This window comes from Urocitellus parryii, chromosome 4, assembly GCF_045843805.1.
Source record: "Urocitellus parryii isolate mUroPar1 chromosome 4, mUroPar1.hap1, whole genome shotgun sequence".
Taxonomy (NCBI): domain Eukaryota; kingdom Metazoa; phylum Chordata; class Mammalia; order Rodentia; family Sciuridae; genus Urocitellus; species Urocitellus parryii.
In genome coordinates, this window is record NC_135534.1 from 15,640,087 (window position 1) to 15,657,282 (window position 17,196).

Sequence of the window (17,196 nt, forward strand, 5' to 3'; positions counted from 1 at the left end):
CCCACCCCCCAACTCACAGGCTTTCTCAAAGCCTGCTGACTCAGGCCCCTGCAAGACCCTCGACTCAGCTCTGTGGGTCCCTGACCTCACTGTGCCCCCGCCCACATCGTGCCCTTCTGCAGAGCCTACCTGCCTGAGGCCTACCATGCCATGCCGGCTTCCACCTCCTCTTCTCACCATCCTCTGACCTCCACAGCTAGAGACACAGAATCTCAACATCCTGCCTGGAGCCCTACCACCTCTGGGTCCCTTCTGGCTCTCTGTTCCCACCTCCCAGCTAGATTCTTAACCCCAATTCAAACCACCAAGCTTCAATCACTTCTGTCTGAGACTCAGTCCTAACACTCTCAGTCTCAACCCCTTCTTAGCCTAGGCTGACTCCTGTCTCAGGCTCTCCTCCAGAAAGAAAGATGAAGCTTCTGATTCCACCACCAGATCCCACCTTGGGATTCCTGTCCCTCTTGACTACCCAGCCTCTTGACCTTTCTTCTAGCTTGCTTGGAGAACCTTCTCTGATGTGGTCCATCCATGAGAGCTTCTAGCTCACTGGAAGTCAGGGAGAGAGGCTGCTTTTGCTGTGTACAGTTCTGCAGGCTGTACACTGCACAAGGGCACTCAGCCAAGGGGACAAATATGAGCTGAAATCCAGCCCTGGGCTCCTCTTCCTAAGGTGTTTGCTCTAGCTTAGAACTGTGTATCCCCTGGGGAAGAGGTGCCTTTCCCAGATTTGCTTAAAGCCATGTTTGGGCTGGTGGTGACCATGGATGTCTTCCCCGCCCCCCCCCCCTCCTTGCAGGAAAAGGAGACTTTAGCCAGGCTGGAGACAACTCAGGGTTGGTTGTTGCTGCTTCTCCTGGACAAAAGAGAGGAGATGCCATCAGCACCCACTCTGGGCTGTAACTTCACCTCCCTGGGACTCAGTGCTACACAAATCTTTCCCAGGCTTCAACTTCTCAAAGGGAGAGATCACACACCAGCTCCCACCAGCAGGAAGCTCTTTGATGGCACAAGGTGGTTCTTTTTCTCTAGCCCTCCAGTCCTGAAATCCTTACGGTTCTCAGCCCTCATCCCACTTTTGAGATCCTGAGCTCCCCCACTCCCCAGAAAAAAAAAATCTTACAGGAGATAAAATAATAGAATTTTTTAATAAATTTTTTTTTCCCAAACAACTTCTTTTGATCTTCACCACACAGGGGCCATGGTGGAGAGGAAAGCTCTCCCCAGGCGCCCTAAAAATTGTCCAGGGTAGACTTAGGAGAAAGTGTTCCCCCAGTGTCAGGAGGTCGAGGGGACGAGGATCAGCAGGGGCCCGCACTGAGGCATCCCTCCGAAGGGTGCTGGGTGGGGCTCCCCTGGGGGAGCTTCCAAAGGCTCTGCTGGTGGAAGATGCTCTGCGGACAAAAGCCCCTCTCGAGTCCACTGCGGGCCCCGGAGAGGGCGGCCAGCGGCTGCCTGGGGTGCCCCACCCCAGCCTCGGGATGGGGAAGAAGAGTTAATGGCTAGAATTAGGGCGAACAGGGCTGAGCCGCCACACACCCTGCCACGGTCAGAGCAGCCAGAAGGCCAGGAGCGACAGCCTGGTCCAGAGGAGGCGGGGAGCCGCGAGGGGACCGGAAGGCGGCAGGGCCTGGCGGGGTGGGGTGGGCAGGGACGGGGTCCGGGCCGCGGCTCGGGGGGAGGGGCCTGAACCCCGGCCTCTTCAGTCTCAGCACCGCAGTCAGAGGTGATGGGGCGCCAGCAGCAAGAGGCAAAGCAGGGGGCTGGGGAGCCCGGCCGCCAGCGCGGGGCCGCGGGAGTCCGGGGGCGCCTGGCAAGCAGCCCCGGGGCACGTCTGCTCCCCGCGCTGGTCCTCGCCCCCGTAGCCCACCCAGTAGTCGTCCTCGGTGGGCGCGTCTCCGCCCTGGCGGCCCCGCGAGTCCTCGGCGGGCAGGTCTCGGTAGAGCGTGGAGGGGTCGGCGGGGGGCGCCCCGGCCTCGGCCACCCCGTACAGGTGGTTGGAGGAGCTGTTGCCGCGGGCGCGGCTGCCGGGCCGCGTGGGCGCGGCGGGCGGACACGCCTGGAAGTCGGCCTCGCGCAGCGCGCGCAGGTCTCGGCCCTGGCGCTCCGGGGGCGTGGCGCAGGTCACGTCGGAGCTGGACACGCGCGCGCGCTGGAACCAGGCCCAGAGCGGCCGCGCGCGGCAGTCGCACGCCCAGGGGTTGGCGTTGAGCCGCAGGAACTCGAGCGCCGGCAGGTCGGCGAGCGCCTCGCCCGGCAGCGAGGCCAGGCTGTTGTTGAACAGGTAGAGGATGGTGAGGCGGCTGAGGCCGCGGAAGGCCGCGCGGTGCACGCCCTGCAGCCGGTTCCCGTGCAGGAGCAGCCGGTCCAGGCTGCCCAGGCCGCGGAACACGTGCTCTGTGAGCAGCCGCAGGCGGTTGCCGTGGAGGAAGAGGTGGCTCAGGTTGGCCAGGTCCGCGAACAGGTCATCCTGGGTGGGGACGGGAATAGAAGAGAGTGGTCCTGAGCGAGGTGGGGACCCGGGTGAGGGAAGGAGCGGAGCACTGTGGCAGAGTGGAAAGGGTTGGACCTTTGGGTTCGGAGTCCGGGATTGGAACTCTGCCTCTTCTAACCTATTTGCAGCGGAAAAAGCGGGAACGTTGAGGTCAGCGGCTCTTACCCTTAGGGTGTATCCCTTGCAGATCCCCGAACGCCGCCCCGGGCTTCCCATCTGGCAGGTCTGGGGCTCTGGGTGCTTGCTGCCTGGGAATCTGTCTATCCTGACAGGTTCCCAGGCGAGGCTGATGAGGCTGTTGGAGGACCACACTTGGAGAATGGGCATCTCTGGTTTGGTTAAGTTTGCAGACAGCGAACCAGACTTTCTGTTCAAATCCTGGATCAGTCCCTAAGTGACTCTGCCACCTTATACTAGTCACTCGGTATCCCTGTGCCTCAGTTTCCTCATCTGTAACATTTGGACTAAATGAAGCAGAGCACTTTAGGGTGTTTGGAAAACTGTTTCCCCCTTGATAGACTTTCTCTGCGTTAGTTATTATCGTCAACCTGGCCAAGTCTGCAATGTCTCCATACCTGTCTCCTCTTCTGTAAAGTGGAGATGAGTGACCCCACCTGGTGAGTTTGTTCTGAGGATCAAACAAGACCGTTCAGATGAAGTTCATATGAGCCCAAGGCTGAGCACAGTGCCTGTACCCAGGGACTCAGTCCAGGGAGGAAGGAGCCCACAGGCTCAGGAGTTAGAGCCCTGGTTCTGAACCCAGCTTGCCTTTCTCCTGGCTGCGTTATTTTGGACGAGTTATTTAACCCCATCAAGACTCAGTTTCCTCAATATGCAAATCAGGGAGAAAAATTCTCAGTGGACTGAGGGCTAAAGTTACCACACTGCTGAGGACCAGTACCTGGCAGGTATGTCATGGAACACCATCAGTAACTGATGGTTATCAGGGAAGTAGGGCTAGGCCGGGTGATTCAGGGGACCAGGGATCAGCTCCACCCCACCTCCACTAGGGGAAGCAGGGGAAGGGAAGAAAGAGTTGCTTCCCCTGCACCTAGACCCCTAACAGAAGCTGTCCCACCTGCCTGGGGGTGGGGGAGTCATGTGAGTGCTGGAAAGGACCTTGGAATTCAGAATTTAGTTCACAATTAACAGGTGTGGGTGTGATCCACGGTGGGGGTGGGTACCATTTTAACCCCCTCATCAGGGAATTCTGAGGATCAGCGTATCTGGGAGCTAGTATTTTAAGATTCCCCCAGCACAACCCACTTTTTACAGGGGAGGGCACCAAGGTGCACAGAGATGAAGGGCTCATTGGAGAAGCAGCTGGAACCCCAGTCCCCTGACCCCACAGCCTTGAGGTCCTGCCAGCATCAGCATCACTGTGGTTAGCAGGTCCCAGCAGGTCTGCGTCTCTCGGGGACAGGAGCATCCTCCCTTCTCATGACAGCTCAGCTGGGGTCCTGGTCCCTGACTGTGGCTGTCCTCCCTCGACTGCCTGGGGAGGACATCCCCTGTCCACACCACCCAGGAGCCTGGTGGGAGGCCTCAGGTGGGGGAGGGCACTGCCTCCCAGCCCCCACCCCCAGCTCCACCTCCCTGCTCCTGCGCCTTCTCACCCCCTCCCATCTGGCTTCCGCCCTCTCTGCCACAGGAACTGAGCCTGCCAAGAGCCCTCCTCTTGGCCACATTGAGATCCGTCCCCCTCAACCTTCTCGCTGCCTCAGACACCAGCGTTCTCCGCCCGCTGATGCCACTGCCCAGCCCCAGTCCCCATTGGGGTCCTCAGCTGGCTCCTGCAGCTGCCTAGCTCCAGCCTTGCTTGTCCCCTGTCCTCCTCCAGAGTGGACTCGGAATGTCTTCCCCTCACTTATTTAGGGTTTCTCTTTTTCATGGAGCGTCAGCAACACTAGGACACACCCAGAGATGTATGGTCAGAGGATCAATATGGGAGCGGGCAGGGGAGGAGCAGGGGTAATCAGCACTTTGGGGACTTGGGAAGGTCAGGCAGGGAAGACCATGTGTTCAGGGACCACAGTCCTGATTTCCCATTCCAGGCTCTTCTCTCTGCACAGTCCTGCCCTCCCCTCCCTGAGCCTCAGCCCTGGGGTCCATCCCCCCTTCCCCCATCCAAGCTGTTGCCAAATCCCGTTGCCACTTCCTCAGGCTGCGGCTCTCAAATCCGGTCCTTCCTCTCTCCACCGTTAAAACGGTTCTCTGTGCATTAATAAGCTCTTGACTTTCACAGCCCAGGCCCTCCCCCATCACCCTCTCCATCGCCCCTCCCTCTGGGCTGAGAGTGTCTGCTCAAGTCATCCTCTTCCATTTCAAAAACCACATTTCCCTCACCTCCTCACTGGCCAGTTCACAGCTTTCTGCATCCATTTGGAATCTTAAGGCAGGATCCCTGCCCCCTCCCTTTCCTGGACAGCCTTCCCTGTTCTTAACCTTGCTTCCCTCCAGCCTTCCAGCTCCTGGCACTAATCACATTAGCTGCTAGGCTGTGTGACCTTGGATAGCTCCAGGCACCTCTCTGGGCCTTAGTTGTTTTCTTTTCTTTCTTTCTTTCTTTCTTTCTTTTTTTTTTTTTTTCATCTGAAACAAATGACTTTCAGGGTAGTTGATCTTTACGGTCCCATTCTCATCTGCTATTTATGAGTTGGCGAGTCCTGAAATGTACCTCACTCATTCAGCAAAGCTGTTTTGAGTGCCTCCTCTGTGCCAGGCACCCCCGCTCATGGTGCTCACCAGTCTATGGTGGGCATCATCGTCATCGTCGGCGTCAGCAGCCTCAGGCAGATGAGTTGCTGAGCTCCCGCCGTGTGCCAGGCTCTGTGCTGCACATAGCCTAGGTAGTAACTGCATCACCACAACCTTGTGAGGCGGAGACAATGATCACCTCCACTTCACAGGCTAGGAGAGGGAGGCTCAGAGACGGAAGCCACTTGCCCGGAGCCCAACAGCTCACATTAAGTGTCCGTGGACGTGAACTCCTGGGATGGGGCTCTGAACAACTGCACTCTGGGGCTGGGCAGACCTGGGCCAATTCTAGACGGTGTCCCTTGCCACTGGTGACCTGAGACTGGTGCCTTGGTTTTGCTGAGGCTCCGTGGGTGTCCTTGCTGCCAACAGTTGGATGAAAGCTACTATTCAACGAATACTCATGCTGGGCCAGACCTCAGCCTGAGCCCCTTGAAAGTAGTCTCTTGCCTTTAATCATCACCACACCTCTCCCACCTCAGGGGGGTTCAGAGTGGTTAAGTAACTTACCCCAAAGCACTCAGCAAATGGGAAGTGAGGCTGGGATTGATTCAAACTCAGACTTGCCTGAGTGCAAAGATGGCTCTTAAGCACTACGCAGGCTGCTGCTATGGCTGAAAGAATGAGGTCTGGGAAGTGGCTCAATGGTAGAGCGCTTGCCTAGCCACTGCGTGAGGCCCCAGGTTCAATTCCCAGCACCCCTTCTCCCCCCTACACACAGAGAAAGGAAGAATAAACTCTTATCGTTTTCTGGCTACCCTCCCACAGGAAATAGTCTCCAGCAGAGCAGGGACATTGTTTTGTTCACTCCTCAAATCCCTGGCACCCCTGCACACTGCCTGGCATGTAGTAGGTGCTCAGTAAATATCTGTTGTTGAATGAACTCCTCTGGCTCCTTGCCTGGCCCACAGCAGACCATCTGTGAGTTCCTCCACCCCACCCCATTTCCGTGTCTACCTGCCACATCCTGAAAAGCTGTGGTCCCCTTTGGTAGCCTCCTCCAAGCCTCCCTTCTCGGGTAGGCCCAGCTCCATCTTGGGTCACACCTGCCCCTGTGGATCTCACCTCAGCCCACGGGTTTCCTCACCTGCCTGTGGCATCTCCCAGCCTAGTTCCACCAGGCAGGCAGGTCACAGGCAGAGGCTGTGTCTTTCTGCCTCTATAAAGGGCCAGGTGTGAAGTGCTTCCTTCCCATGATGCCCTGTACCCTGCATGCCAGGGATGTGCAAAACAAGTGCTCTCCCCAGTGCCACCTGGGGTCCCCTCTGTCTGGGCCTCTGCTGACCCCAGGCCCGGAATACTGTCTTGTCCTGCAACTCCGTGGAGGATCGTTCGTATTAACCTAATTTATTCAGCACTACACTATGTTTTACGGACACTCACTCCTTTACTCAGTCCATCCACTCTTGGTGGAAGGTATTGTTTTTCTTATTCCCAGTGTACAGATGAGGAAACTGAGGTTCAGAGAGGGGAAACAACTCGTCTGAGGTTAGGCAATGAACAACTCGTATGTATGAATAAGGAAGGAGACGGGGAGCTCTGCAGGAGTGGTTGAGTACCAGGAGTAGCAGGAGTAATGAAAATACAGGTTGAGCACCCTCATCAGAAAGTCTAAACTCAGAAATGCTACGAAATCTGGAAAATGCCACACCATGAAACTTTGTTCCTGGTGGGTGTGACAGTGCACACCTGCAATCCCAGAGAAGGTCAGGCAAGAGGATTTCAAGTTCCCGGCACCGGCCTGGGTAACTTAGAGAGACCCTGTCTCAAAATAAATCAATCAAAAGGGCTGCAGCTCTAGCTCAGTGGTAGAGCGCCCGTGGGTTCAATCCCACAAAACAAAACAAAACAAATTTTGTTTCATGTGCAAATTTATTTAAATGTTGTATAAAATTACCTTCAGCTTATGTGTATAGGCATATATGAAACGTAAATGAATTTTGTGCTCAGACTCTGGTCCCATCCCCAAGATATCTCATTATGTATATGCAAATAGTCCCAAATCCAAAACAGTTGAAATCTGAACCGCTCCTGGTCCCCAAGCAATTTGGATACAGGGTGCTCAACCTGTAGTGAAAAGGACAATACCTTTGGCGGGTGGCTCTGCGCTGACGCTGACGACTTCCACTTCATCCTCACAAAACTGAGATAAGTAGTAGGTACTGTCCTGACTGCCAACTTAGAAGCAGGGAAATGGTGACTGAGAGGTGAGGGGATTTGTCCAAAGTCATTTATCAGCCGGGACTGGAACGTGGGTTTGGCACACTCCAAAGTGCGGGTTTTTCCTTTTTTTTTGGGGGGGGCGGGGTGGTGGTACCAGGAATTGAACTCAGGGGCACTCAACCACTGGCCACATCCCTAGCTCTATTTTGCATTTTATTTAGAGACAGGGGCTCACTGAGTTGCTTAGCACCTGCTTTTGCTGAGGCTGGCTTTGAACTTGCCACCCTCCTGCCTCAGCCTCCGCTGGAATCACAGGCGTGCGCCACTGTGTCCAGCATTGTGTGGGTTTTCAAAAACAAGCCCACCCAGCTGTACTTTGGGGTACCATCCCCCTGAAGTGCAGTCAGACTGTACAGGCTCAAGTGGCAACTCCTCTGACTGTGTGGCCTCAGGAAGTTCCATCCCGTGTCCCCTGTGTCCCTAACTGTCCCTGTGGTCAGGCGGCTGTAAAGCTAGTGTGATGGTGAGAACAGCGAGCCCCCAGTCACAAGGACCGTGGCTAAGAGATTTGTGTTTAGAGGTGGTTACATCTCTACAAAGTCCTGGGGACCCCCGGCCTCCGCTTTGTCGCTGTTAACAGTGAGGTGAGGGCTGGGACTGTAGCTCAGGGGCAGAGCACTTGCCTGGCACGTGGGAGGCCCTGGGTTGGGTCCTCAGCACCACATAAAAATAAACGAATATAATAAAGGCATTCTGTCCCTCCACCACTACAAACAATTAAAATGAAACAGTGAAGACCAGCCCCCGACAGGGTGGTGGGAGTGAGCTGCGGTGGTCAGGAGCGCCTTGTAAACCTCGTGGTTCTGGGAAACATTAGGAAGGAGAAGGAGGGGGTGTTCTGGAACCCACCCACGGCCTTAGTCTAGTCCTTGACTTTGACCTAAATCCCCAGCATGAGGTTCAGGTTGGGGCACTTCACCAAGACCAGTGTTAAATAAGGCTCCTTCCTCTTTCTTAAAATAGTATTTTCACAAGCATTTATATAGTGCTTACAGTATGCCAAGCACTATTCTAAGTGCCTTACAAATTATTCATGCATTTAATTCTTATGAAATCCCTAGGAGATGGGTGCTTGTGCTCCCCCTGATTTACAGGTGGGAAAACTGAGGCCCAGGTTGAAATTCGTTACCCTCTTGTGAATGGCAGGGTCGACCGGGGTCAAGTGCTCGCCCTCTGAGTGCCGACGGCTGCTCATGGTTTCCGCACTAGCACAGGCCATTTTCCCAGCACACTATGCATTTTACTTCTCTTCCTCCCCATAAAAATGCTCTCTCTGTGAAGGCAGGGACTGTTCCGTCCACCACGGAACAGTGTGGTGTTCTCAGCACCTAGCACACTGTGGGCACTTTTGGCAAATGCTTGTTAGATGATTATCGCAATGGCTATTATCAGGAGCCTCAGCGAGGCAGACCTGGTTTTCCAGCCAGCAGACTGGTGACTATCTAGCGCCAGCCCTGGGGTGGGAGGGGGAGGTGCCTGCCAGGCTTAAGTGGGGAGGGGGAGAAGTGGGGTACCTTGTCCCCTTCCAGCCAGAGGCTGCATAGCCAGGGAAGGTTTCCTTCTCCTGTGGTTTGGAGGGTGTGTGATTGCTTCCCAGGGAAACAGACCCAGAGGACCTGACTGTCAGGCGCTCAGCATAACAACAACAATAAACAACAATTAGATCAATAATAATAACAATAAATAACAATTGCTGTTACTCCTTCAGCTTTCAGGGCCTCCTTTTCCTGCTGGGTAAAAGTGTCGCAGTGTTTTTTACCCTTTGTTCTGTCCTCCCTTGCACGGAGAGGAAAGGTGTGGAAACAGAAAGCCCGAGAGGGCAGGGCAGGCCCATGTCCTATTATCCAGGGAGCTGGACAGAGTGGGCCCTTCCCTGGGACCTCAGAGCAGTGCTCTGCCCTCTGGCCCCACTTGCCTGTGCTGTGGGAGGACCTGGGGGTGGATGAGAAGAGCAGCCACAGAGCCCTTTGGGCTGGGGTGCCTGGCGCCAGGCACCGTCCCCTGAAGGCAAACTCGGGGAAAGCAGAGATCACAGAAAGACACATCCACACACCCAGACAGACATGGGGGAGTGTGCAGAGTGGGTGTGTGAAGGGAGACAGACAGAAGAGGCAGAGGCAGACAGATGGGGGAGGCAAGTCAGGGAAAGAGGCAGAGAGGGCCGGGAAGGGACAGGCAAAGGCAGGTGAAGACAGGTGGGGGTGGGGAGCTAGAGGGGCACACAGGGACCCACACTGGGGCAGGCAGACAGAGGAGAGGAAAGACCCTGAGAATGTGAGGGGCACAGAAACTTAGAACAGGGGCAGAGAAAGAGAGCCGTGGAGACTGTGAGGCAGGAAGTGGCCTGGAGAGAGGAGGGACAGGAGGCCCCGGGACAGGGCTGGGGGGTGGGGGGCGCTCACCTGGAGGTGGAGCAGGCTGTTCTCCTGGAGGTAGAGGTACTGCAGGCTGACCAGGCCGCGGAAGATGTTCCCGGGCAGGCTGCTGAGCTGGCAGCGGTACAGATGCAGCGACTGCAGCCGCTCCAGGCCCTGGAAGGTGTCAGGCTCCAGGGAGCGCAGGTGCCGGTTGTCACCGAGGTCCAGCTCCTCCAGGGCCTGCAGGTGGCGGAAGGTGCCCGGGTAGATGGTGGAGAGGTTGTTGGAGAAGAGCCACAGGGTGAGCAGGTTGGGCCCGAAGGTGCCGGGCCGCAGAGTGCGGATGAGGTTGTTCTGGAGGAAGAGTCGCTGCGTGCTGGGCGGCAGGGACAGCGGCACCGAGGAGAAGTTGTTGGCCTGGCAGCTCACGGTGGGCGGCGACGAGTAGCAGGTACAGAGCATGGGGCAGCTGGGGGCTGCGGGGGGCAGGGCCAGGAGCAGCAGCAGCAGGCAGGCTGAGGCGGGACCTGAGGGGAGAGGCCAGTGAGGGCTGGCTGGAGGCCCAGGGGCCGTGCCCACCCGCCCAAGACGGGTCTCTGCACAGGATGTCAGGCAGGGGCTTCTGGATGCCCCTCAGAGTCTGCAGAAGCCTGGCCGCTTCATTCTTGAGGCTCCTTTGAGGCTTGCAAACTTTTATTTGTTTGTTTGTTTACTTATTTATTTATTGATTGATTGGCACTGGGGATTCAACCCAAGGTGCTCTACCACTGAGCTGCACCCCCGTCCCTTTTCATTTTTTAAAATTATTGTTTTAGCTGGGTGCGGTGTCGCGCACCTGTAATCCCAGTGACTTGGGAGGCTGAGACAGGAGGATTGCAGTTCAAAGTCAACCTCAGCAACTTAGTGAGGCCCTATGCAACTTAGTGAGGCCCTGTCTCTAAATAAAATATAAAAAGGGCTGGGGATGTGGCTCAGTGGTTGAGTGGACCCAAAGGGTTTCAATCCCCATTACTATATATATATATGTGTGTGTGTGTGTGTGTGTGTGTGTGTGTGTGTGTGTAATTTTGAGACAGGGTCTGGCTAAGTTGCCTAGGCTGGCCTCAAACTTGCAATCTTCCTATCTCCGCCTCCAGCATAGCTAGGATTCTAGGTGTGTGTGCCACCCGGTAAGGCTGTGAATCTTCTTTTTGAGGTCTATTAAAACATAACACCAAGAGGCATTGTAGGAAGCACCTCCGTGCATATAAAGTTGTTGGATGATCACATGTCTTTTCATTCTAGTCTGCTTTCACCGCCGCATGTTTGACCTTGTTGAGAGACTAATGTCAAAAGACTAACTGAGAGCTGCGCCACCCCAGGGTCCACAGTGGGCTGGGAGTCCTTTGTTGTGGGGGCAGTCCTATGTAGGGTGTTCAGCAGTCGCTCTGTCTTCTATCCACTAGATGCCAGCAGCACCCTGCCCCCAGTTGTGACAACCGAAATGTCTCCAGACACTGCCAAATGTCCCCTGGGGAGAAAAACCAACCCACTTGAGAATGACTAGAACTAACTGAAGACTCTGTGAGTCTAAGGCCTGTGCACAGCGTTCCTGAGGCCCAGCCTTGCTGAACCCAGTGACCAAAGTCCTCCCTCACCTTCCTGCTGTTTTACCTGGGAGGAAGCAGAGCCTCTACACTCCAGGAGGGACCGTAGGGACCAGTGGGTCTACCCAGGGCCACCAGGCACATGCACCAGGATCAGCTGTCCTCCCCAAAAGAATGCAGAATCCAAACTCTGAGCGTGGCAGCCCGGAAATCTGCGTTCTGCATCTTGGGCTCTTCTCGTTCAAAGTCACTTTAAAAAGTTTTAATTTTTTTTTTCCTAAAGTAACGTTTGAAGATGGGGTATGGTCCACCCTTCTTACCGTGTAGACAGAGAAGGAGATGCATGGAGTTAGCCTGAGGACTGGAGGGTCCAGTGCAGGGGCCTGTGTTTCTGGGCTCCAGCAAGGCCAGGCAGGCCCCTCCACCCCTGTCCACCGGCAGGAACTAGAGCACATTAAAGTTCTGGCTAGAGCCAGCTTGACCTCTCCCCTGCATGTGCTTCCCACAGATAGCTCCTGGGATTTTCTTCTGGCAGCCTTGCCTGGAGAGAGGACAGCCCAGCCTCCCACAGCCAGGCCCCAGTCCCTGGGCCACAGCAACCGAGCACCCTTGGCTTCAAGCAGTGTCCCAGGCCTTCAAAGGCTCAGGGGAGGCAGACTTGGTTCTTGGGCCCAAGGACCTGAGATCCTGGGGCTCTGTGTGGATCCAGAGACCCCAGGAGAGGCTCAGGGGTGGGTGACTGAGGGTGAGGCCTCCAGGGCTGTGAACTGCACACCCAGGAGGTTGTTTTGTGCCGATGTCACCCTCCTGGAGGTGGCTGTGTGTGGATGCGTGCATGTGCGTGTGCTTCTGGGAAACCGGGAGCCAGGTGCTTACTACGTGAAGTGCTGGGAGCCAGGTGTTCGCACATGGCACCGGCAGGCCCCGAATATGGCCTTGCCGTCACAGGTGCTGGGGGGTCTCCTCCCCAGGGCAGCACACTGGCGCCGATTCGGGGACCCCATGCCCAGCACCTGGTGGTCCTGGCTGCTGGCTCTCGGGGGGCCTCCCAGCACCAACCCAGGAACCCAGGCCCCATGGCCCTGTCCCGGGCCCCTCCCTGCGCTGTGCGGTGGGTGCGTGCGAGCGTGCGCTGGCTGTCCCCCGCGTGTGTGTGTGAGTGCCGGGCCCCGTGCGTGTGTAGGCTGGGTGTGATGTAATACTCAGTGACACAGCGCGGCTGTTCCATTCGTTCACACCACCTCCGCGTTTCTCGGCCCTTCTCACCCCTCCCCCGTGCGGCGTTTCACGATTACTTTCTCCTCCCGAGTTTTTCAAAGCCACGTGGGGCGGAGGAGCATGTCTCTCACCCCTCATCTGTACCAGGCAGGGGTGGGGTGTGGGAGCACTATGGGGGACCCACGGTAGGTTTCCTGAGCGCTGAGGTTTAGGGCTTCAAACTGGACATTTTCAGAGCTGCCTAAGTCCTCCAGGTTCATCTGGTACGATCATTTGTTCCACAGAGGTGACAGCTGGGGCTCAGAGAGGGCAAGCAACTTGCCCAAGGTCACACAGAAGAGTGGTGCCAGGCAAGGATCAGAATAAAGGATTCTCCTGATGCCCAGCCAGGACACTTCCTTTCCTGTCAGTTACCCTCTGAGCTCTGCCTCCCCAAGGACTCGACACCAAAGGAAACCCAATCCTTTTCTGATCCCTTAATCCCACCCCTTATCCACAAGCTCACAAGAATGTGAGCCCTAGTGGCCACGGGCTCTCTGGGGGATGACGGAGCTCTTCCTCCAGCCTCTGGGACTAACTGCTATCCCAGGAGAGACTGACGGAAGGAAGGATGTGCACACCCAAATGACCCCGGGTCGGTTCCTCCTCCTGCAGGCACCAGGTGTCTTCCAGAGTTGAGTCCCGCTGGGCAGGGACTGGCAAGGGCCCTACTCACCCTTAGTATCCAGCCTTCCCTGCTCTCTCTGGAGGCTCTCCTCTCTTCCTACAGCCTCCCTGTTGTCCCCAGGCCTCCCCCCACCACCGCCCACCTCCCCCAGCCTGGTATTCCCTGCAGGTTCCTTGAGGAGGGACCCTGAGCTGGGGGCCCCTCCGTGACAGCTGCTGCGTAACAGTGACTCTGTTGCCATTTCTGGCCCTCGCTGCTGCTGCCGCCATGCCAAGCAGCGTAACCCAAGGAGCCTCATCCATAATTCAGGCTGCGGCGCTCACTGGAGGCGAGGAGGAGGAGGGGAAGGTGGGGGGCTCCGGGTCCCTCTGCCCCAGGCTGGGCTGGAGGGGGCACTCGGGGCAGAGCTGGGGGCTGCCTCCCACCCCTGTCCTGCCCAGGGTGGGCCTCTGCCTTCCCTCCCCGCCCCTGATTCTCCCGCCTCTTCCCCAAGACCCTTCCCTCAGGCCCTGCCTCCTCCCTGCTGCCTCTTCTCTGAGGACCACGGCTCCACTCCTGGCCCCCATTTTGTGGATCCCTGGCAGAGTCGGGGCTGAGATGCACAGTGTGTTGGGCTGGAAGGGGGGATACCTGGCAGCCCTCCAGAGCAAACCCCCACCCCCATTTCACAGGTGAAGGCTGGGGAGGGGAAGGGCTGGTTCAGAGAGGGCAGCCCAGGCCTTCATGTCGCCCTGCCACCTTACACACAGAGGAAAGCCCTCTCTCACTGTCCCCTTCACCCTCTGCTCACGGCGCCCCCTATAGGCAGGTGAGCCTGAGCTGCAGGGGAGCGTGGAGCAGGGAAGGGAGGGAGCCATCTGACACGAAGCCCCTACTGTGTTCCGGACACTGTGCTTGTATGTGCTGACTTCTTTCCCCAAAGGATGCAACCCGACACAGTCCCCTGTGAGGCCGATGCTGCCAGGACCCCCAGCTCGAAGAAGGAGGGGCCTCAGGTCATGCAGTTAGTACAGCCCCCCCACACACACACTCCAAGGCAGGGTGTCAAACCCATGTTAGGACAGACTCCCTGACCTCTCTCTAGGAGCCCCCTCCCTCAATAGTTTCCACAGAAACCAGCCCTGGGTAGGAGAGACGATGCCCTTGAGGGACAGGGAGGACAGAGGCTGGGCCCAGGTGCCCAGGTCTGGACCGGTCATAATGTTGGCTGTTTGGCTGTTTAGGGTCAAGGCAAGGAAGGGGCCCAGGCTCTTTGGAGTTTTTTCTCCTGGGCTCCTAGCCGTGGTTGTTTTAGGGGACCACCCATGTGGGAGTCAAGAAGTGATGACCATTGTCCAGAGATAAGGCCAGAACTGTCCAGCAAGGAAAGCAGAGGAAGGCCAGAACACGGTTATTGATCCTGAGGTGCCCAAGCCAAAAAGTATCCGTTCACTTAGGGGCCGTTGTCAAGGACTCTGGGCTTTCTAACCTCGGATGCCTAGGCTCTGAGACAGGGTTCCCGCCTGGGCCGTCCTTTAGGCCAGAGGCCCTCGTGCAGGAACTTAAGGAGCAGGCAGGTGGACCTGGGTGGAGGGCAGGAGCCAGGGTGCCAATGCCCGGTTGTCTGCACAGAGTGGTCCCAGGAAACAGGCAGGCCTCTGGCTCTGGGAGGAGTGGCACGGGGTCAGGACGGAAGCCCCATCTCCACACCCAACAGGCTGCTTTCGGGAAAGGCTAGGCCTGCCATGCCGATGCCCAGGGGGCAGGGTCCCAAGAGGTAGAGACTGGGAGTAGGATGGAGGTGGGGTGATGCCAGGGAAGGGCCTGGGGAGGCACTGATGCCTCTGGTGACTGGAGGTTGAAAGCTGCTGCAAACAGCTTCTCACTCTGTCAGAATGTAACACCCCAAAATAAGCAGCCACTGTCAGTGGCAGCATGCGACGTCGGGGCTCGGAGATATAAATGGCAGCACCAAGCCTGCTCGGGTGCCCACCCTAGGAGGCTGCCTCCCCGCTGGGAGGTCCTTACCGGGTCTTCCTCACAGCTGCCCCCAGCCCCTGAGCTCAGTCCTGGGTCTGGCCCACCAGCCACTCCCTGATAGAAGGGATGTGTGACAGGCAGGCTCTTTGGGAATGGAGGGCTTCCACGTGGAAGTGGTTTCCAGAGCCTCTTTGTCTCATCCCTGGGCAGCCACCCCCTCCCGCTGGGCCCTCTCTCCCACCCCTTTCTTTTCCTTCTCCTCTTCCCTCTCCAGCCCCTCTCTGCATCCAGATCTACCCCAGCCCCTCTCCCATCTACAGTTTCCGGTTGGTCCCCAAGCCTGGAGCTCATCCTTGACCATCTTCCCCTGGTTCTGACATCCCATCCCTATCCACTGTCTCCAGCGTGATCACGTTTCTGATCTTCCCATTCCCATTCCCATTCCGGTTTCCAGGGCACCAGTCCTCATTCTTTTTCCGTTATCTCCACCCCTGATTCTAGGTGCCTGTCCATAGTGTTCTCTTCACCTCTTGCCCTGTTCTGGTCTCCCCTGCCCTTCCTCTTCCTCGGTCTTGCTCTGGATCTCTGGTCCTTGGAAGCTCTCCCCTCTAACCTTTATTCCTCCTCTTTTCTCTCCCCCATTCCCTCCTCTCCCCCGACTTCCCTAACCACTTTTCTCCATCTTTGACTTTCCTTCCCTAGCCTTCCCCCTCGGACCCCTTCCCCACCCCACCCCCAATCTCCGGTCCACACCCTTGCCTGTCACTCAAACCACGGAACTGTCCTCTTTCTAGCCCGTCCATCTGTCCTACCAGGGAGGGCCCTTGGGGATTCCCTCTGCGCCCCCCTTCCCAGGCAGCCCCCTACCCACATCGCTCGTCCTCCCAGGTGACTGGAAAGTGCTGAGGCACCGGGCACGAGTTGCTGAGTCGGCGCTTCCCCAGCCGCCCGAGTCCTCAGCGTTCCGGGAGCAGGTGGAGCCGGGACAGCGGAACCTGAGCCTCCCTCCCCGCCTCGGCCCGGCGCGCTTGCCCCTCGCGTCCGCTCTCGGTCACGAGCTCCGGGCACACTCCGGCAGCCTCCGAGCCGGGTGCCTCCTCCTGCGGGCAGTCTCCGGGACGGAGGCGCGGCCGGGGCCGGGAGCTCTTCCCCCTCCCAGAGCCACCCACTGCCCCACCCTCGCGCCCGGGAGAGGGGCGTCCGGCTCGCCTCTCCAGGATAACCCTGCTCTCCCGCCGGCGGGGGACCCTACCTTGCAGCAGGCGCCTGAGCCCGGGCAGCATCTTGTCTCGACGCTCGGGGGAGGGGCGGCGGGGGGAGGGCGCTCCCACTCGCTCCCTGAGCCCGCCGGACGGACGGCGGGGACTCCGCGGGGCTCCGGGGGGGCCTGGGAGTCCCGAGGCTGCGTGGCCCGGCCGCGGCGCTCTACCCTGCGCCCCCCGGGCTGCGGGCCTCGGGAGGAGCCATCGGCCCCGACGGGACGGGGCGGGGCACGACGGGCTGCGGAGGGCTGGGGCTGGCCCGCGACGCTCTGTGCCCGCACCCTCCCAGCCGCGCGGCTGGCACCGGGGCCCGTCAGTCCGGCGGTCCGCGCGCCCCAGCTGCTCGCCGAGGGAGAGTGGGGACAGCGAAGAAGCGCTTCCCAACCACCCTCCTCGCCTTCCCGCACTCGCAGGCTCCTCCCTCGCCGCCTGGCTTGCCGACTTAACCCTTTCCTGGCCACTAGGAGGCGGGAGCGGCTCTCCGGTCCACTCCATCCCAGCCCCCTCCCAACCTTGGGGGATCCTGTGCGCTGAGTTCTATCGCCTCCGCGGCGCCACGCTTCTAGAGAAATCCCTTCTTGCGGGGGAGCGCTAGTGTTAGGAAACCCCATGGACTTGTCCGGTTTTCCCCTCCCAACCTTCCCAGAGGAGATGGGCTTCTGGGTCAATCCCCGCT

The 17,196-nt window shown here is 58.0% G+C and overlaps 1 protein-coding gene across 1 annotated transcript; it reads right to left on the reverse strand.

Annotated features, from left to right (window-relative positions):
- Positions 1–1,163: 1,163 nt before the first annotated feature.
- Rtn4rl2 (reticulon 4 receptor like 2) lies at positions 1,164–16,894 on the reverse strand. Its single transcript, XM_026406599.2, has 3 exons — positions 16,511–16,894; positions 9,874–10,355; positions 1,164–2,467 (listed from the first exon to the last, which is right to left on the reverse strand). The coding sequence occupies exons 1-3, from the start codon at positions 16,539–16,541 to the stop codon at positions 1,718–1,720; spliced, it is 1,263 nt and encodes a 420-aa protein (XP_026262384.1). The 5' UTR covers positions 16,542–16,894; the 3' UTR covers positions 1,164–1,717.
- Between the last annotated feature and the right edge of the window lie 302 nt (positions 16,895–17,196).

What these genes read in the sequence shown, in the direction of transcription:
- Rtn4rl2 (XM_026406599.2), bottom strand. Translation starts at nt 16,541, where the DNA reads ATGCTGCCCGGGCTCAGGCGCCTGCTGCAAG. An exon ending in GCTCAGGCGCCTGCTGCAAG is followed by an intron (nt 10,356 to 16,510) that starts GTAGGGTCCCCC and finishes CTCTCCCCTCAG; the next exon opens with GTCCCGCCTCAGCCTGCCTG. An exon ending in ACAGCCTGCTCCACCTCCAG is followed by an intron (nt 2,468 to 9,873) that starts GTGAGCGCCCCC and finishes GTCCCCACCCAG; the next exon opens with GATGACCTGTTCGCGGACCT.